Source organism: Protobothrops mucrosquamatus, unplaced genomic scaffold, assembly GCF_001527695.2.
Source record: "Protobothrops mucrosquamatus isolate PMUCROS unplaced genomic scaffold, P.Mucros_1.0 scaffold1015, whole genome shotgun sequence".
In the NCBI taxonomy this organism is placed as follows: Eukaryota; Metazoa; Chordata; class Lepidosauria; order Squamata; family Viperidae; genus Protobothrops; species Protobothrops mucrosquamatus.
Genome location: NW_015387251.1, coordinates 227,372 through 249,116, shown reverse-complemented (window position 1 = coordinate 249,116; position 21,745 = coordinate 227,372). Strand labels below are relative to the sequence as shown.

The 21,745-nt window shown below is 40.1% G+C and overlaps 1 protein-coding gene across 1 annotated transcript in view; it reads right to left on the bottom strand.

The window, feature by feature from the left end:
• Window positions 1-16,899: 16,899 nt before the first annotated feature.
• Window positions 16,900-21,745, bottom strand: part of ENPP7 (ectonucleotide pyrophosphatase/phosphodiesterase 7) — a 9,002-nt gene continuing 4,156 nt past the window's right edge. Inside the window, exons 2-4 of the mRNA XM_015819903.1 lie at window positions 20,665-20,810; window positions 18,555-19,175; window positions 16,900-17,145 (exon numbers count right to left, since the gene is read on the bottom strand). Coding sequence (XP_015675389.1) covers window positions 16,900-17,145; window positions 18,555-19,175; window positions 20,665-20,810 — 1,013 coding nt within the window. The remainder of the gene's footprint in view (window positions 17,146-18,554; window positions 19,176-20,664; window positions 20,811-21,745) is intronic.

Sequence of the window (21,745 nt, the reverse complement as noted above, 5' to 3'; positions counted from 1 at the left end):
TTTTTTCAATGCCACTGTAACTTCAAACGGTCACTAAACAAACTGTTGTAAGTGAGGACTACCTGTACATATTCCCGTAGTTGTGATCTTCAGTCTGAAATAATTGCTTGCTTGTGCTTGGGGAATAAGAGTATTAATCTAGGCGAATTAGGTTAGCACTTTTTAGTATAGTCCCCCCCCACACACACACACTCCGTGTATGCCAAATGTGTAAATTCCCCAGCCACCTCTTGGGTAGGGATTATGGGAATATGAAATCTAGCACATCTGGAGAACACTAACTTAGATGAGACCAATAGTATCTCAATACTAAGAAAGGAAATTGTTATGTTGACCTTATGTGATAACAGTGCCAAGTAGAAGCTGCTCGGCATTTGAAAAATATGCTGATGGAGCTCATTTCTTCCCTGGCCTGTTTTGACCCTGCAGCTGCAAAAGCCTAAGCCCAGGGGGTTAAAAATGCATTATGCTTATTTTAATAGTAGCACAGCTTGGGAGCCACCATCTGCTTGCAATTGGTATTGCAGAACATGTGAATGGCTCTGTTTGGACTCTGAACTCTCCTATTCCAAGTACAGTTAAAGAAGTCATTTTCTTTATGAGGCAACGCAAGGCGGAAATGTTTGCAACTCTTGGAAAGAGGGCAGTGTTTCTTCTGTTCAAAGAATAGGTATGCTGATATTTAAATTAGCATCTCATTTTCCCCCCTAATGCTTTTAAACATCTCCCCTGATACCAGGCAACGTTCTGCAGCTGTTCTTAAGGGGAGACGGCAAGAGCCTTTATGATTTTTCCGGAGGATGGGTTTAAAAATATTACTGAAATTAGAAGGCATCTATATGGAGCTTGTTTCAGGAGTATTAAAAACCTTCTGTACGGGGCATCTATGAATAAAATCCATTTGCTAGGCAATACTTCTTGAGCTGTGAGAAACCAATTGATTAATTGCATTGATCACTGTTTTCAGTCCAGTGGTCAAGTGATTCATGGGGGCACTCCTAGCTTTTGTCAGTCAGCACTGTGGTTATATTGCAAACAGTATCTACATTCAAACTGGTTTTCAACATACCAATTGAGACTTCCCCCCCCCCCTTCCACTTTCATTCCAGTCTGGATTTTCACGGGCAGTGTTATTGATAGCTTTAGCTAGACAATTTTGACCTGCAGTTTAGACATATTTCACAGAGTGGAATGTGCTTGCTCATGAAATTATTATGTGAAACCTGAGATTTTTTCAGTACTAAAGTGAGTGATGGTTTTTCCGCCATGTCTAAAAAAGCAAATGATCAAATGATTATGGTTACAAAGGTACAGTAAGTTGGGCATCAGGAGGAATACTGCTGGCTACATTTTGAGGCCAAGTTGGAGTCCATTCCTCTTCTGCAAGCTTCCTCTTTCTTTTTGTGTCTTGTTTGCCCAGGCCTTTCCATGAAAAGGACGATATGTATTGTTTAACATTCCTGTTCTTTGTCCTTTTTATGTGTTGCTGACTAAATGAAGAGGGCAAGATACGGGAATGGGCAATAGCCACCAAGGTGAGAGGAAAGACAGGAGCCTAGCAGTGCCATCCTTCCAAATGAAAACAGGACTGCCTTATCTCAGTTTGAAATAATACATATTGTCTCTAAAGGAAAAGTGAGGTGGTCTAATGCAGTCCAAAACTCTTCATCCAGGCCTTCAGCAAAGAAGAATGAGACCCTTCACTTTACTGTGTTGTATTTTTTAATGATTTTTTTGGTAATTTGCTAGTTATGAATTACCCAGCATCAAGCACAATACAAATTTAATTAATTATGGTCACACAGTCGGCAGATGTTTAGATTGGATTGGGCATTTTTGTCCACCTATTGAGTCCTTCCCAAGGACCTAGAATACACAGGTATTGTTTAATAATGTTAAAGGTATTGTTGCAGGAGGTAACCTGTTCCAAATAAAGCTATCTTTTGCCCTTGACTGACGGTAATTTTGTCAGTGCCGATGGTGTTCAAATGATCCTCCAGATGTTTGGGAATTGCACCCAAGGTGCCTCTTACTATTGGTACTAGCTGTGCTTTCTTTTGCCACAGTTGTTCTATTTTTATTTGAAGCTCTTTATAATTTTTTTGATTTTCTCTTCTCTTCTGCTCTCTCCAGGTACTGCAATGCCCACTATCCAGACTTTTCTTTTTTGTCTATCTTATTGAGAATTGTTAAATCTGGACTGTTATTATTGGAAAAATATGCTGAGAACTTATAGCTTGGGAGCTTGCATTCCTTTCTTTAAGAAAAAAACACCTAGATTAATCCTGAAAAAAAACACCACCCTAAATGGAATAGTGTCAGAATTAAAGCAGCTCGAACTACCTATTTCAGGTCTTAGCCTGGTCTGGGAGAAGTAGTTTTTTGAGCATTTTCATTGCTGGCACTTCACTTCAAGGCTTCTGTCCAATAAGAAACAAACACCCATCCACTGTAGCCAGGTAGAAGGGACTTGCCTTCTGCCTTACTGACTGTGCTTTATAACAGTAATAATAATGCTGGTTTTTTTAAATGACCCTTGTTGACAGTCCTGGTGTTATCTTTTTTTAAAGACTTGGCAATAGACCTGCCTGCCTGCCTGGGCGCCCTCCCTCCCTTCCCCGCAACAGGTTCCTAAGCAAAGCACTTCCTTCCTGCCATCTCTTGTTTCATCTCATTAGCGGGAGAAGTCCACACAGCCGGAACTGGTTGCTATGGAAACCTCAGTTTTTTGAGCTCTCCAGATATGAGGTCCTAGGCTGGGGAGAGAAACATGGGGGGGGGGGAGAGGAGAGAGAGAGGAGGGAGGGCAAATGCTGCCATTGGAGAGGCTGCTTGTGGCGTTGGAAGGGTGAGGGACGGGCTCCCCACCCTCAGCCTCCAGCATCCTCAATCCTTTATGAAAGCAGGTGGCCTATGTGGGGTAGAGGACCCTGGGGCTGGTCTTGAGAATGGCACAAAATTCTGCAGCCTTGAAAGGGATGAATCTTTTCCCATGGTGAGGGTGGTGGTTGGGGATGCAAACCTGGTTGGAAAGAAGGAAAGGCCAAAGAGTTACGACCAGAGAGTAACATCTGAATGTGTCACTGCCAGATTCAGTTCTGGATCTCTCTCCATGTCCAGTCAAAAATAGGACAGGTGAAGAAACATATGAGAGAGTGGATTGATAAAACAAGCACCTTAAAACATCCAGAATAAAATTGCAGATGGGTCCAAACCGTAGATTTCACTAATAGAGAGACTTCATTTCATTCATTCATTTATTCATTCATTTGTTCAATTTTTACAGCCGTTCATCTCAGTCGATGACTCTGGGCAGCTTACGATTCAAAATGTTCGATATTTTATTACAGATGATAACTCTATACATAGACCTCGCAAATTCTTTTAAAACAGAAGTTATGGAAAAGCTATATAAAAGATGGGACTCCAACTAGTCATGTTTTCCCATAATATATGGACATGTGTTAGGAGAAAACCTGGATTGTTTTTTGTTTGGAAGCATTTAAGGATAAAGGGCTTCAATCCAAGAAAAGATACCATTCTAAAGAAAAGTTATTTTTGAATAGAACCCTTATGATAGTAATGAGCTTTCTTCACAGGCTCTTAAATCTTCTTTGACATTTTCCTTATATTATAAAGGAGGGCAAGGTTAAAAGCTGCCTCTTCCCTGCTATACAGTATATTACTTAGTCTTCCATAGCTGTGTTTTTTTCTTCCTCTTCCTGAAGACTGGTCATGTCTTTTGAAAATTATGTCTCTTCAGGTAACAAGATAGTTGTATATGTAATCAGAATGTGTAGAATGGTTGGAGATGAAATGTCAACACTTAACACCATCAGTAGAAATTCAGAGTGATAGCTGAACTAACTCTACTGTTTTAGTAACTGGGTTAATGCCTTCATTGTCAGGATTAAAACCTCACTATCCATCCATTAGTTGGCATGACATTTGTTGTTCCTATTGCCAATCCCTATCCTGCCTCTGATATGACTTTTCTTTGAGGTGATGGGTGCAAAACCTAACTGTTTTATTGTAATCTTGTAATTTGCTTTACAGGGGCTGCCCTTGAAGACTACTAGGAAGCTTCAGTTAATATAAAATGGTGCAGCCTGTCTGAAATGGGATAAAACCCATTCTAATCATGTGATACAGGCAGTCCTTGATTTATGACCACAATTGATCCCCAAATTTTCTTTGCCAAGTAAGATAGTTAAGTGAGTTTTGCATCTCTTTACAATCTTTCTTGCCATAGTTGTTAAGTGAATCACTACAGTTGTTAAGTTAGTAACATGGTTGTTAAGTGAATCTGATTTCCCCATTGACTTTGCTTGTCAGAAGGTTGCAAAAAGTGGTCACATGACCCCAGGACACTGCAACCGTCATAAATAGGAGTCAGTTGTCGAGCATCTGAATTTTGATCACATGACCATGGGGTGCTTCAGAGGTTGTAAGTGTGAAAAACATTTATAAGTCACTTTTTTCAGTGCTGCTGTAAGTTTGAATTCGTAGTCATTAAACAAATGGGTGTAAATCGAGGACTACATGTACTATTATTGGAGAACTTTCATGGGTTGCCAATTTGCACAATTTGAAGCACTTGTTATCGCCCATAAAGCCAGTGTTTTCTTGATAATAGCATTCCCAGAGTTCCTTTAGCTTTTCTGGCTGGAAATCCAGAGAACTGGTGGTTCCAGGTTAGAGAGGATGGTCCGAAGCAATAGAAGATCATATGTTACAGAATTCAAATATGAGAATATTAACAAAAATATCAATGTTTATTTTTATCTAGAAAAATGTCTGCCAGCATAAAAGGCTATATTTACTCTGAGCCAGAAATTCAGTGGGAGAAGATTGAACTTAGATGTGGGAAAGAATCAAGGAGAATTAAAATGGAGCTAAATTTCCTCTGTCTGCCTAAATTCTGATACTGGCAATACTACTGTAAAGGGGAAAGAAGAATAATAAAGAGAGAAAATTATCACTTAGACATACTTATTAAATAAAATTAGAGAGCTGTATCAGAGCTTCGTACAGGTAGACCTTGACTTATGACAATTCGTTCAGTGACCTTTTGTAATTACAATGGCACTGAACAAAGGACTTATGACCCTTACCCAAAGTTCCAATTGTTACAGCATCAATGCAGTCACAGGATCAAATTTAGGGCACTTGGTAGTATGGCTGCCACCACAGCCACAGGAGTGCTGCAACTTCCCCTCACTGTGGGCTGGGAGGCCTTGACTGGCTAGGCCCGGTAGTACATGGGCCTCCCTCCTTCCCCCTCCTAAACAGTTTGTCCTTCTCTTTCTCCCCCACCCACTAGTCTTCTCTTTGGGGAGCTGAATAATGGAGTGGACTCAAGCAGAACTAAAAACCCTGGATGAGAAGATCAGAAAAAAAATAATAATGAATCATGGCCTTCATCCACACAGAGACATTGAGAGGCTCTTATCAAGGAGCACAGGTGGACGCAGAATGTTGCAATTACACCAGACAGTTGAAGAAGAAAAAATGTGCATTGGAAGAACATCTGAAAGACAACGAAGATGATGCATTGAAAGTAGTATACCAGGGAAGCCTTACAGAATACAGATCAAACAGCCCTATAAGAAAGACCAAATGAAGAATAGAAAAGAGACATTACTAGGCAAAATATTACATGGCCAGTACATAAAAAACTAGCAGGCAAAGCAGATGACAAGACCTGGAAATGTTTAACAGCATGAAAGATGAAAAAAGAGACCAAGAGGCTAATTCTGGCTGCACAAGACCAAGACTTAAGAACAAAGGCATACTTAGCCAGAGTGGAGAAGACAGCAACAAACAACAAATACCATCTCTGTAAAAGAAGCTGAAGAAACAGTGGGCCACCTAGTTAGCTGCTGCAAGAAGATTGCATTGAACAGATTACAAACAATGGCATGATAAAATAGCAAAATGGTGCATTGGCATATCTGCAAGAAATACCAGTTGCCTGCAAGCAAAAACTGATGGGACACAAAATAGATAAAAAATAGAAAAAGAAGAAATTGAAGTGCTCTGGGACTTTAGAATTTAAACACACAAACACGTGCTGTGTTAATTCCCCAAACTTTACTGTTGACAAGAAAGACAAAAAGATCTGGATAGTGGACACTGTAAAGTCTGGAGACAGTGATATGGAAGAGAAAGAACTGGGGGGGGGGAAACATAAAATACAAAGATCTGAAAATATAGGTAGTCCTTGACTTACAACAGTTCATTTAATGACCAAAGTTACAGTAGCACTGAAAAAGTGATTTATGACCACTTTTTACACTTATGACCATTGCAGCATCCCCATGGTCACGTGGTCAAAGTTCAGATGCCTGTCAACCGACTTATATTTATGACGGTTGCAGTGTCCTAGGGTCATGTGATCACCTTTTGTGACCTTCTGACAAGCAAAGTCGCTGGGGAAGCCAGATTCACTTAACAACCATGTTACTAACTTAAGAACTGCAATGATTCACTTAATAACTGTGGCAAGAAAGGTTGTAAAATGGAAGCAAAACTCACTTAACAAATGTCTCACTTAGAAGCATAAATTTTGGACTCAGTTGTGATCAGAAGTCGAGCACCATCTGTAATCCTAGAACGACTGTGCCAAAAAAAGCAAAGATGTACCAATAGTGATAGGCGCCTTGAGTGCATTCCCAAACAACTGGAGCACCACTTAAACACCACTGGCATTGACAAAATCACCATCAGTCAATTGCTAAAGACAGCTTTTTTTGGAACAGCTTACATCCTACAATACCTTTAGTAGCATCAACAACAGCATCTGATTATCGCAAGTCCTTGGGAAAGGTTCGATAGGTGGATAAAAATGCCATATCCAGTATAAACATCTGGTTGTTATAATATATAATATATTAATATATTAAAGGCTGCCTGACTTGCAGTGCAACTTGTATTTTTCAACAGGGCTAGCCATAAAATTAGTTAGCTAGCAAATAGATGCGTCGTGTCAAATGAATGCATACCACAGTGGTGGCGAACCTATGGCACGCGTGCCAGAGGCGGCACTCAGAGCCCTCTCTGTGGGCACGCACACCATGCCCCGGAGATGGCAACTGTCCCTCTTCAACCAGCCGCCCGCTAACTCGCCGAGGTCCATGTGGCTGGATGCATCCCAGCACCCATGCGCTCGCTGGCCTCTGTGTGCAGGGGCCGATGGTGTCAGGCAGCAGCTGCCCCGGCCTCTGCCTTGCCTTGCCCTGTGACAATGGCTCTCCCGCCCTTCCTCGCCTTGCCTTGCCTCACCCCGCAGGACGAGCCTCCTGCCCACTGCCCCACCTGCCAGAGACCCCCTGGATTTCCCCCAATTCTGCCCGGCCCCCATAGGTGTCCCTCTCCACGAGCTACATCGAGGTGATCACGCCCACCTTGGTCACACCCACCCAATCTGCCATGAGCACCACAGCCATGCCCACCCAGTGGGCCACGCCCACCTGGCACCTGGCGATAAATAAGTGGGTTTTGGGTTGCAGTTTGGGCACTCGGTCTCTAAAAGGTTTGCCATCACTGGCATACCCTCTCTGCCAAAGCTTTGACAGCACAGCTGACCAGGTTTTAGTCCTATTCATTATGCTATGGTAGGATTGTTGTTATATGTATGATGTAGCCAGATAAGGAGATATATTTTCATCAACCAGATATGATAAAGTTTAGGGATATTTTTGTAATAATTTTACTGAAAACTACATTATACAGATAAATAAATACAAAGTACAGAGTATTTGTCAAGAGATAACTAAAAACAGAATTCAGTTAGTCACTGTATTCCAAAATACCTGTTATTAATTTAGATATTTCAAGTAATTTAAAAACATTTACACACACATGAAGTGTGTTTACAACATCTCTAAATTGTCTTCCCTGCCAAACATCTGACTGGAGATTTTAGACATTTAAAAATGTATTCCACATGTGCTCAGTATACAATGTATACGTGGCATGATTTTTCTCACTCCTTAAAAATAGAGAAAGAACCATTTTAGTGGAGTGTGATTTAGATCAATTTAATGAAGCAGTCTGCTTCTGTTGCTGATTGGCCAGTTCTGCCTTCAGGAAGCCCACAAGCTGGTTATGAGGACAATGTATAGAAGCACAAGTGCCATTTGCATAGGAATATATACCACAGTGCAAGGTATTCCTTAATTAAAGACTTGTCCGTCTCCAAAAACCAAGAAAGACACCCTGAGGTTCCTCTAAGCCAGGAACTGGAAGCCAGGAACATGCTGGTTGAGAAGTTCTGTGAGTTGAAGTCCACAAGTCTTAAAGTTGCCAAGGTTGGACACCCTTGCTCTACAGTTTCCTTTATTGTTCCTCACCTATAGACAGAAAGCTTGCCAAACTAAAGCAGACTTCTTGTGCCACTAAACACATACTCTGAGAGCTTCCAGGGAGGAGCTATCTTAAATCTCTGCCTCTCACACAAACTATCCAATCTTTGCTGTCTCTTGTTCCTCTCTTTCTTTTGGAATCTGGACTATATTCCAGTAAATATAGTAGCTACGAATGGTAGGGAAGAGAGGTCTTGTATTTCTGCTCAAGGAACTCCTTTTTTAGGCTAACGAAGGTGAACCCCAGACAACTGGCATGCATTGCACAGAAAAAGAGTAATAGTTAAAGTTTGCTGGAGGGAAATGAGCCTGCCTAACTCACTTCAACTTCAAGAGTTCTTCTTGTGCCATATCCGTTATCGGACGTTGGCGATCATGTTGGCGATCCTGTTTTTATCAGCAGCCGCACGAAAAAGTGCTGCTAAGTTTTGTCCAAACCAGTCCCTTAGATTTTGAAGCCACGATGTTCTTCTTCTGCCTGGACCTCGTTTGCCTTCAATCTTTCCCTGGACAGCAAACTGCTTTTTACGATGGTAATAGTAATCAGCCATACATAGATTTGGCCACTAGATGTCACCATTTAAAAGAAAATGCTATCTTCCTGCCCGCATTGTATCTCAGATGGGGGATGTAAACCTATAAACCTATTATATCATACATGATTTAATGAGATATATGTCCAGTTCCTATATACTTTTCATCTAAAAAAAATGAAATACGTCAAGGAATCAAGCATGGCACATTTAAGAATCGTGTGCGTATTGATGGTGAATTTGCAAGCGCCTTGTGCTCCCCATGTATCGTATTTTTCCTGTCTATTTGATGTTGATCTTTGACCCAGATGGGAGAAACAAGGGTTTGCTCACTTGCTACACATCCTCACTGGAATGAATACATGGATAATCAGCCTGTGATCCTGGCTGCTGGAAAGGAAGGCTTGCTCATAAAGATGTTTATGGGTTCATGGTGTCTAACCACTTAATTCTTTTGAAATCAGAGGAATCAGAACAAAAAGGGGAGAGGATTCTGGAGGGTAGTAGAAGTTATTTTGCCATTGGTGGGTTGCATGACCGTGGCTCAGCAATTCCCCTCCCCTTTTTAAATAGAGGTTCATGTTGAGCATAGCTTTTACACAAATTTGTTCCAGTTCCATGGATAGAGCACACAGCCATGTCAACTGAATGTGATAGGCTTTTTACTAATTTTCTATTTATTCTTCTTTTTGTCTCATTTTTCTCTTTTGTCTCTTTTTTAATTAGTATGGACACATATTTTTCACTTAATCTGCATATAGATAATTATGAAATATCATATTGGAAATAATATAGTTTTTTTAACAAATAGTGAAAAACTGGCTTGATATTGGCAAATAGCTTGAAGCATAAAATAGATGAATAAATTGTCATAGACTTTAAAAATAGGCATAAGATAGATAAGACAGATTTTCTTGAAGGTATACATTTTCAATTTTTAAAATTTTATCGTGACATACACAATAAACATCAGAATTGGTCTAATGAACATGGACATGATTTTAAAGTTAAAAATTGATCTTCCATAATTCGATACCTTATTATTTGTCACTCCTTTGAGTAGGGATAAATTAGTGATTCTGAATATGAGTAAAGGTAAAAAGCACCAGGACTTGATTTTTATCCTGTATGAAGTATTTGCTTACTTGTTCCTAAACTTCATGAATTAAGTTTACAGACTAGTAAGGCTTTGAAATTAATATATCTTCTTCAATAATTGATATTTATACCAAAACTTGGCAAAAACCATATTTATGTTCTAAACTGTACTAGTTTAAAATCATATTTTCTTGACCAACATAGATATTAATTTATTAACTACTTTCTCAGCCAATGGAGCTCAGCAAATTATATTTTCTGTGATCAAGAATGATTGAGTTGGGTTGATCAAAACTAAATATAGATCATATAATATTTCATTGGTAGCAGATTTAATTGATTTGAATAAAGGCAAAAAAGACCAAGCCACAATTCTATTGTTTGATGCAGAAAAAGCTTTTGATGAAATCACTAGACAGGATATGGAACTAAACATGGATTTCCTAAAGAGTTTCTAAAGTCAGTCCAGATATTGTCTGTGGCTTCCAAGTGTAAAGTGAAAATCAGTAGAGTGCCTCTAACCAAATGGCATGGAATTTTATGTCAGGAACTCAGCCTGCAATATAATAAATATTGTGTCCACTATTTAGAATAAGTATCACATGGGATAGTTGAAAAGCAATCGGAAATACTGGGCAAATAGATTTGCAAAATATGTTAGTTCAGACAGAGACTTGCAGCCACAGGTCGTGTTTGTGCAATGGCTAGGACAGAATGTTATACCTTGGATGTACTTGAGAGCCAAAGAAATTCATTCTATTCTTACAAGATTAAAAAAAAAACACTGCAAAAAGAAATGAACCGCACTGTTGGCTGGCTGTAGGAAATCATACTGTTGTTGGAATTAATTACAGTATCACTTCAATAGGAGCCTAGAGGCATGAGGCTTGGGAGTTCGGTCATATTTTAAGCTGAAATATGGACTGGGGAAGGATTTGCAATCTAAGAACCAACTCTCCTAAGCACTGCCTTCCCCCCAAAAGTGGGGGGCCCACCTAGCAGAAATTTGAACTTGCATATTAGACATGCCATATTAGACTACGACTTCGACATTTGAACTTGCGCTTTAAATGCACTATGAAGTTGAGCTAAGAGGATTGTAGGTAGAAATTTATAAATAGATGTTGATAGGGAATCAGATTGGTTGTTTGAGCTATGTGGAGTATTTTCCAGGTGAAATCTTGCAGGCACAGAAACCTGAGCTTACAACATGCCATGCTAATTTTATATACCACAGAACTGTTTATAAACAGGGATCTCTCTCCCTTGTTCTAACCCAGGAGAGATCCTCCCAGCCCATAACTGCAATTATGCTGAGACCAGTGCACAGGATAGTCTCTTCCCTACCCTGTTCCATACTGGCCTGCATTACAACACTAGCACCCTCTTCAGGACTCAGTCCTCTTACACAGCCTGCAATTTTCTCACTTCCTTTCAGAAGGCTCCCAAACTTTTTCTTTCCCTTTCCCTTTCCCATAATCTTACCCATCACCCTAAATGAGAGAAGACTGTTGGCCATGTTTTTTTCTAATCAAACCAAGTTTATTTTGACAATGTGGACAAAAAAAAATAGATTTTCTTTTTAGTTAATTTCTATGGTTCCTGTATCCTTTGTTCCGGCAATAACAATTCATAAGAACCGGGAGCACGCGTATCTTCTCCAGCTGCCATCCAGACGAATTTCAAATCCCCTGGTGGAAAGAAGCAGCAGGTTCCCTTCTTTTGTGAGGGGATATTTTCTGGGACTAGGAGTCTGGGAATTAGAAAGAACAATAGTGAATATCCTAGCAGAGATGGAACAAGTCCTCGCTTAAATTACTAAAAATTTCCAATTTGCCACACAGTAGAATAAAGCGGCTAGATGCTACTGAAAAGAAAAAAACACTTAGTCTTGGACATATTCCTTGTTATCCAAGAGGGGGTCTGTCCCCCCCCCCCCAATCTCTTTCTGCTTCTTTCAGGAAAATAAATACAGACAACATGAACCTAATGTTCATGACATGTGCAGGTTGCCTCTCTCTTCTACAATGTGGTCTTAGGCTTTGTTTAATTAGCTGTTAGCCTGATTCTTCCTTTCCTTTCCTTTCCTTTCCTTTCCTTTCCTTTCCTTTCCTTTCCTTTCCTTCCCTTCCCTTCCCTTCCCTTCCCTTCCCTTCCTTCCTCCTCCCTCCCTCCCTTTCAAAAATACGGTAGATGCTTTCTCCGTGGGCCCTGGGTTGATATTTCTCCTCTTCCTATATTTTCTCATTACCCACATTGGCTCACTCTGTTGGCTCAATGTATTCCTCAGAAACCTCTGGTTCTTCAGATTAGCTAAAAAAATGTCTGCTGAAGCAGGGAAAGAGGGGGAGTCTTACAATTCCCTGTCCCCAAAATTCAAAATCCTTATAAAAGATCTTTCTTGCTATTTTTCTCTGTTTCTCTTCCTTTGTAAACTGGAACCTCAAAATCATTGTTTTTTTTAAAAAAAGTGATCTTCCTTCTCAGAGCTACACTCCATCTTTTGCATCCACAGCAAAAGGTTATCATTGAAAAAAATAATAATCAGCCCCTAGGTAAGGGGGATGGGGTTGATTTTTCCAAATCTTAAACGATACCAATAAGCAAACCTTCTGAATTGCACCAACTTTTGGATGGCTTCACTCAATATAAATTCTCCTTCCTGGGCTCTTTTGGAATGTTCAAACATTGTTATCTTTCCTTAATTGGTCTGTTGGGAGTTTGAAATATAATAGAATAGATCTAACTATTTTCACTACCGCACCAAGTCAAATATGAATGCAGTATGGTATTTCTTGAAAAGTGTATTTTGATCCTTTTTCTAATGCTAAACTGAAGTTGTAGGGTCAATTTAATTTTAGAAAATGGTTGTATAGAAGATTAGGTTGGATGCTGTATTTTTACTTCAGTGATTCATTAGGAATGGAAATAATAAGTTTTTGTCATTCCCTATGTTAAAGGACAAGTATCATTTGCTTGTACGGTATAGCTGAACCTGACAGTTCCCGGGAGACATTCATATAAAGAGTTTAATACATGACTCGGTGGATATAGATGAGACCTCAATGCCTACCCATAACTTCCAGAAGAACAGTGACATATTTTTCACTGCTGAGATAATTGAAATTGCTTCCAAGAGGCCATGGACATTTACCAGACAGCCAGTGCAGTTGAGACTGGCCTGGGGCAAATAATGTATGTCTAAGCAATATGTCTAAGCATAGCTAAACTGTTTGTATGTATGTATGTATGTATGTATGTATGTATGTATGCATGCATGCATGCATGTATCTATCTATCTATCTATCTATCTATCTATCTATCTATCTATCTATCTATCTATCTATCTCTATTTATCTCTCTCTCTCTCTCTCTCTCTCTATATATATATATATATATATGTGTGTGTGTGTGTGTGTGTGTGATTCTGGGTGACTAATAAAAAATAAAAACAGTACAATCAATAAGAATAAAAACATAAAAATGTCACCAAGGAAACTGCATCCAACAAATATGAGCTCAACTGCTTTCCTGACCTCCATGTAGGGAAAATAACCCAGTTAAAGCCTTAAAGGCTCTCTGAAAGATCATCAGGCTTGGACCAAGCTAACTTTGGGTGGTGTGTTGCTCCAAAGGCCTGGATTGGGATAGAAGAGGTATGACAGGACCTGCAGCACAGCCCTCCTGCTTTATTGATGGGATGGGTAGAACCAATTGGAGAAAGATGATCCCTCTAGCCTCAAATCATGAAGGACTTTATAGATAATAACCAGCATCCTGAATTGCATCTGGAAGCATATTGGAAGCCAGTGCTGTTTGCGAAGCAAAGATGTAACCTGGCTACATTGAGTTAAGCTCATATTGGCTTGTGCTGCCACATGCTAGATCGATTCAGCTTCTGAATGTCCTTCAAGAGTGGATTCATTTATAGCACATTACATTAATCCATTTGGGAATGACCAAAGCATAAGTGACCATTGTATAGTATTGTCACAGCACTTCCTGGTCCAGGAAAAGGCACAACTACCACACAACTCACGTGTGAAAGGCCTCCTGATTATGACTCTACTTGCTTCCCAAACAGGGTCATAGATCCAGGAGAACTTACCAGTTGCACACCAATTCTATCTGGTGTAATATAATCTCACTACAGGTAGAAAATCACTGAACACAGGTGGATCTAAAGCATCAAACCACTCAGCCTTGCTGCGATTAAGCCAAAGGCCTTTCATCCCAATCCAGGCTCTTACAGCCTCCAGGCATCAAAGCAAAACCTCCTCACATCAGTTGATTAGCTTAAGGTGGAGGTATACAACTGAGTATCATTAGCATATTATACATGCTCAGTACATGCTGTCAAATGAACTTGCCCAATGGCCTCATGTAGATGTTAAATAGCAATGGGGAGAATGTCAAGCCCTGAATCACCCCACAGAAAAGGGTATATGGAACTAATCTCTCCCCATCTCCAATATCAATTTCAGAGGAAGGAGGAGCTTAATCTGTAGAGCAGGATCAGGAGGATACCATGATCAATGATACTGAAAGAGTTGAGATATCAAAGAGAGTAAGGATGAAAGCATTACTCCAAACTCTCTCTCTCTCTAAAGGTAACCCACAAGCATGATTATTACTGTTTTGGTCCCATACCCAGGCCTAAAATCCAACTGAAAGGGACACAGAGCACCTGCTTTCTCCAAGGCCCTCTATAGCTGTTGGAAAAAAAACCTTAAAATGGGAATGATGGAGAAGGACAAAAAGGATCCAAAATGGTTGGGTCTAGCAACGGATTCTTGAGGAGGGAACGATGATCTCCTCCATCAAAGGCACATTCACCACCACCCAGAGCCAACCACATGTCATCTCCCAGGAAGCTTAACACAGAGAGTTGGCTGAGCTTACAGTCCCAAGATCCTATCTACTTCCTCCAAACTAATGGGCTCAAATTTAGCCCAGTTTTTGCCTCTGCACCAAACCGGCTCTACTCTGGTGCCCCTGGGAAGAGCTACATCTGAGGCTGACATGTTTGGCAGGCATGTGGTACGGTGTACACTTAAAAACCAGGTTACGGTATTTCCATACTGGTTCTGTAAATTTGAACCGATGCACCAAATGGATTTATTATTGATGGTTTTATACACAAGGAAAGAAAGGATGTTTCTCTCCAAGGTTGTTACTCTTTTTTTTCCAGCACTAGCTGCATATTGAATAGTAATTAATTAATTAGTATTGATAGGGGAACTCTCAAACATATGCTATCATTTCCAGACCCAATTATGTAGTTCTGTCTTCACTCTAACAAGCATCATATTCTAATTGGACAACACCTAGGTTGGTTGTCAAGATGTGGCCAGCAGGGGGCTCTCTGCTACAGCTGGAGCATATAACACCTTCTCTCTCACACACTCCACCCCTATAGTCTTTTTTTTCCTGAGGCTCTGACAGGTCATGAAATTTGATATTCTATCTTCCTGGTCACCCATCTCTCAATGGAGAGCAACTGTGATGATTCTGATGGCCCATAAGGAAAGACTGACCTGCTTCAGGAATGTGGGAAGGTAGATTTGGGGGTTGCCCATGAGATATAATGAAAGGTAAGAAGCTGTCAAGTTTTTACTAGTATTTGTGTAAGAGATCACCTACAAGCAAAAGGGTAAGTGATGGCTTGAATAAAATATGAGAAATTGGTTTCAGATCAAAGGTGCACTTTATTGGCAGCGAGCAGAGGAGCTCATTAGTTGTGAACTCCAAACTTAGCTTGGCATACTGGCATGATAATAATTTGGAAAACAAAAGTCCATAGTTGGAATTATGTTTTCTTCCTACAGTTATGGTATGCTGCTATGCTCCAATTTCTTGCTCCTTCATACTTAGAGGACAGTTAATGATTCCATCATAACAATAAAATACTGAATAATCTCTCCTAGTGCTACCTTGTGAATTTGGCAAAGATTTACTGTATTTCCCTTTCCTTCCCATTCTTGACTTTGCTGATGCTGGAATAAACTGAAAGGGGTGATACTGTGTTTCCCTGAAAAGAGGCACCAGGTCTTATTTTGGGGGTAGGCCTTACCTCACCTCTGGCACCGACAGCCCACCCAGCTGGTCCACTTCTTCTGGGGCCGAAGTTCTGCAGCTGCATTCGGGCCTGCATTTTGCAGTCAGGCCTTTCCAGAAGGCCTAAGCAGCTGAGTACTGAGCTATGGATTCAATAGCTTGGTGCTTGGCTGCTGAGATCTTGCAGAACCGAGCTATGGCTTGAATCCATAGCTTGGTTCTTGGCTGCACAGGCCTTCCGGAAAGCCTTGTGACTGAGAAATGCAGGCCTGGCTGCAGAAGAGGCCTCAGAAAAGAAGTGGCTGGCAAGGAGAGGCCTGGCTGCAAGATAAATGGATGTGGGGCAGGTGGGGCAGCTCCACCCCCCACCCCACCTTGATTTTTAGGTGTGTGCCTTGCCCCAAAACTATGGCTTATTTTTGGGATAGGGCTTATATTAGGCCCACCCCCCAAAATCAAGCTAGGGCTTATTGTTGGTGTAGGCCTTACTTTTGGGGAAACACGGTAGGTGGGCTAGGTAAGCCAATGAAATCAAGGAGGAAAATATTTGAAAGCTACTCTTTTTTTACCTTAGAACTTCTTGTCAGATAAGTTAAAGAAACAAATCCTTTGGGGTTTGATATCATCACTGTACAATTTATAAAGACTGTGAAAATGGTTGCTGCTTAAATAAAAGAGTTTATCCCTGATCAGAAAAGAGCAAATTCTTTAGGGATCCTCAGTCTCCATAAGGGACTATTAAGATATATCATTGACAATTTAGAACCCTGTCTCTTTGACGGATATGTAATTAATCTTTTTGGACTGAATCAGTTAGTTGAATAATTGGTGGATTGCAGTGTTAGCTAACCAGAAGAAAACAGACCTGAGTCTTTGACAAGCATGTGCCGGGTGACTTCCAAGGATCCATCATGTGGTTCAGGTGTGATATTCAGGAGTTTGCAAAGGAGGGCATAAATATTCACACTTTCAAAAGGCTCCACCTCCAGGCCTTGCTTGAAAGCTGGTCCCACAGCTCGGAAGATGGTCTTCATATTCATAGACTCGTTGTCAAAGCCGTGTTCCCCTTTATTGAACTGCACTTTCACTCTCTGAAAAAGAAGAACAGGATTTTTTTTCAGTGATTACCTGCCACTCAGCTTTTATCTGTAATTAATAAAATCTTCCCAAAAACAATTAGATTAAAAATACAGATAGAAATATGGTAGTAAATTAATAAATAAAAAGAGCATGGTTACGGTAACCTCTTTGTGCAATCGATTTAAGCAGACTTTTCCTATTTTGACATTCTTATTTCTTGAACAAAGATGCACATAGACTGATTGTAATAATAATAAAAAAGGGATCTATTTGCAGCTAAGTAGATAATTCACGCTAACTAGGAACTGTTGATACTTTCATTTTCTTTAGTTGCACAATCCACTTCCCTGGCAGATGAGAGAGAGAGACACAAGATTGGCAACTCTACTGTTGCTTGCGCTAGTCAGCGCAGAACTGGAGAGATGGTTTTGCTGAGCTTTTCAACTTATTGGAAAGCAAATGAGCAAGTGGATTGAAATTAGCTATGCCAGCTCTACTCTGGTTTAATTGACGGATTCTGATTGAAAAATTGAATAGTTCTGGATTTAGTGGGTCCAGAGCTGTTTCTGTTCCATCTCCTAAACTTCTCACTGGGGGACATTTGATTTGCTACATCTGGCAGGAACATCTTTGTTAGAAAATTTCTACTGCTCAAGTTATTTTTCAGAGGAAAGAAAGTCACTAGCCTGCTTGGCCATATTATAGGAATCCATCATTTCAAAATAGCAGTGCTCAGAGGAAAATATAAATCCTGAGACTTATGATCCCAGAACTTGTGATGACTGGATTCAGCAGGATTCCTTGAGCACTACAATAATGATTAGCAAGACAAACTTATGTATGTTTCTTCAGAAATACATTTGATATAGGTTAGTAGGATGTGCTGAATGGTTTTCAAATAAAGAGAAAAATGGTTGCAACTAGGAATATAGAGGCAAAATCTATTTCAAATTGTTTCTCAAAGTCACTTTCTGCATAAAATGTTTCCCAGCAAATGCTTTCCAAATCTACCGGTATTGGCATTATGGTATAATACACAGAATTCCTAAATAGCCTTGGCCATTGGGAATTCTGGCACATTCCAAGGCATTTGAATGATAGATATTTTGGGAAGGCTGACATAGAGTGTGACAAATATATATAGGATTGTCTGTATTATGTCACACAGCAAAGCTGCATGCTTTGGCTAGCACCATCCAAGATGGCAGAGACTGCTTTGCGAAAAATGCTGCAGAATAAAAGGAATCCATATGTGATAATTCAAAGCAAAATGCCTTGGACTGGTATTTTATGTGACCCTTCGCCTTTGTCCTTCTTAAGAAGCTTCTTTATGTCTACCAACTATGAAATGGAAAGCCACATAAGTACAGGGCAGTAAAGAGCTTGACATTGACAATATACTGTTGACAGAAAACTGTACCCCATGGATCACGTAGCCAGGGTCACTATACAACACAAGCGGTGTGACACGAATATGATTGGCATAATGGAATCTTCTGGGGAATTCCTCTTTCTTGTAAACATGGAGCTTGGGGTGAGAATTTTTCAAGGCTTCATAAACTTGTTCTAATTTCCCAGGTTTTGGCAGCAGGAGGCCATGTGGCCCATAATCAACCAGCTCAAACTGAATGTCCTGGAATGAGAAGTTTGCTACTCGGAGGAGGTGAATTTCATCCTTTTTGATGACCGTTTCCATGCCATGGTCAGAGGTGATGACTAAGTTAAGTATTGACTTCATGCCATGCTCTGCGATGCGCTGTCTCAGGTAGCCCACTGTCCGATCAACCTGGCGGACCATATCTTTCCTCTGCTGAGATTCTGGGCCATATTTGTGTCCAGTAGAGTCAGGTTCCCCAAAGTAAAGGGTCACAAAGTCAAGATCATCCTCACGGAACCACTTCATGACTGTGTCAACATTCTGCCTCCACTCAGTCTCATTGTCATACTTGTGGAGGAGTTTCTCCACCCTCTTAACTTTCACTTCTTCTCCTTGGTAGGTGGCATTCCCTCCTGGGAAAAACAGGGAGGCAGCTTTCAAACCCTAGAATGAGAAGATTGTAAACTTATGAGTTGGCAAGACAATCCACAGGGCTACATGTTTATGCAGACTGAAGTCTTAGCTGCACTTTGAATGTATTGCCAGAAAGTGCTTACACCTCAAAAGTCAGCACAAGAACTGAAGGGAGTAGTGTTGGTCAGGGCAGAGTTTTTCTTTCATACTTCAAGGGCCACATATACCCAGCATTTAAAACTAACACTGCAAGATGCTAAAGAATCCAAATTCAGTGGCATAGAAAAGAGAATTGATTCTATCCAATCCCAATTATTTAAAAGAAGGCTTGCAATCCTTCTTTGGATAAACATTTGTGTGTATGCTTTCTTTAATAGATAAATATAAGTTGCTACATATTGAGATGAATAACCTAATCCAGGGGTAGCCAACCTTGGCTCTTTTATGATTCGTGGACTTCAACTCCCAGAATTCCTGAGCCAGCAATTCTGGGAGTTGAAGTCCACGAGTCATAAAAGAGCCAAGGTTGCCTACCCCTGCCTTGACTTACAACCACAATTGAGCCTGGAATTTTGGTGATACAGTAGGTTGTTGCAATCATTGTTACATTATCATGTGACAGACTCGATTATACAACTGTTTTTACAATGGTTGTTGACTGAGTTGATTGTCCAACGATTTGATTGTTAAGCAAATCACATGTCATATGTCTGAATGTAGCTTATCTAATGGTTTTTTTGTTTGCAAAAAACAGCGAAAAACATTGCAAAATGTGATCACATGATCCTGCAACTGGTTGTAAGTGTGAACTGTTTGCCAAGCACCCGAAACGAGATCACGTGACTACAGGGCTGGTGCAGCAGTTGTAACTCCTCAGATGGGTCATAAGTATCTTTTTTGAGTCCATTGTAACTCTAAATAATCATTAAACAACTGGTCATAAATTGAGGACTAACTGTATACAATATTCTGACTTGAATTCAAAGAAAATCTGAGAATGAGTAGTTAATCAAAAGAGAAATAATATAACATGACTATGGCCCTTCCTAAAGGCCTTCCAGTAACCATTATATATATGTATATATGTACAAGTATATATGTGTATGTGTATGTATATATACCGGTATATACATCACCTCTCTCACACAATTGCTTTTCCTCTTTCTATTTTAGTTTAGTTTAGTTTAGTTTTTCTCCTTGTTTTTGGTTTTTACAAGTTAATAGAGTTTTCTGCAGACCTCCATACACGTCTCATCTCAGAAAGTAAATTTCTTTTCATTGCCCATTTTCTCAGAACCTGTTTTGAAGAACTGATTCTAAATTAATTAACTTCAACTGGCAATTAGAACCCAATCTCTTGACGGCGAGGAGTGTTTTCGAATTTGTGCTGTCACAAAATGTCTAGAGACAGAGCACTACATGGTCTGATATCAGACTTAAGGTGGGTTGCAAAATGAAGTCACTCCTTTTGAGTAACACGTTGGATGAGAAGACTTCCCTTTTATGATTTTGGACTTACCTGTCTCTGTGCTGTGATCCAGATGGGGAGGCTTCCATTGTCCCACCAGTCAGACCTCCGTTGGGTATGATAATAAGGTAGTTTTTGTCCAGTGCTAGTGTTGAACCACATGTTGTGAATCACTCCATGGTTTTCAATATGCCTTCCTACCAGAGGAAAGAGAAGCTTGGAATTACTTGTAATCTGTATGTTGTATGAATTTCGGGTTACTTAGTCTTGATGGGTGAAGGCTATCACAGAGGGGCCACCAGCCTAATTCCTTTCCTGTTCCCGAGGACAGCATTAGGCCACAGTTACCAGAGACCTGAGCCATGGAACCACCAGTTTGTAAGAAACTGCAGCATTTTCCTAATTTGTTGCAATATTTTAGGTCATGGTGGCTCCTTGCTTTTCTGACTGGCCAAAGGACCGAAATGGAGCTTCCTTGGTCAGGTTAGTCACAATCCAGGCTATTCTTCTAATGCCCCATTGCCACCATGAAATTAGTGCTTTGGTACTGCCAGGATGGAGGGAACTTTGGGCAAGATGCCTTATGGATCCCTTCCATATTTCTGGGAAACTCCTTCGCCATTTTCCTTTCTGAAACATTTTATTATATTGCTCCCTCTTTTCGCCCCTTAAAGGGTTTTGGGGGGAATGAAGAAAGTGCAGAACAAATACCTCAGTCTTGGACAAGAGCCTTTATATCTCTGATACCGAAAGATGACAAAGAAATTTTGGAACTTAAAGATTATAGACCTATTTCCTTGTTGAATGTGGATTACAAAATTTTTGCAAAAATTTTGGCTAATAGATTGATGCAGATATTGCAACATTATATACATGATGATCAAACTGGTTTCATATCTGGGAGATACATGAAGAATAATATCAGGCAAATTGTAAATCTATTGGAATATTTGGACAAGAATAATCAAATACCTTCGGCCTTTATCTTTCTTGATGCGGAGAAGGCCTTCGACAAATTGGAATGGCAGTTTTTAAATAAATTGCTGGATTATATGAACTTTGGAGATCAATTTAAAACAGCTATAAAGGCGATATATCAAAAACAGACTGCTCAGATAATTATAAATGGAGA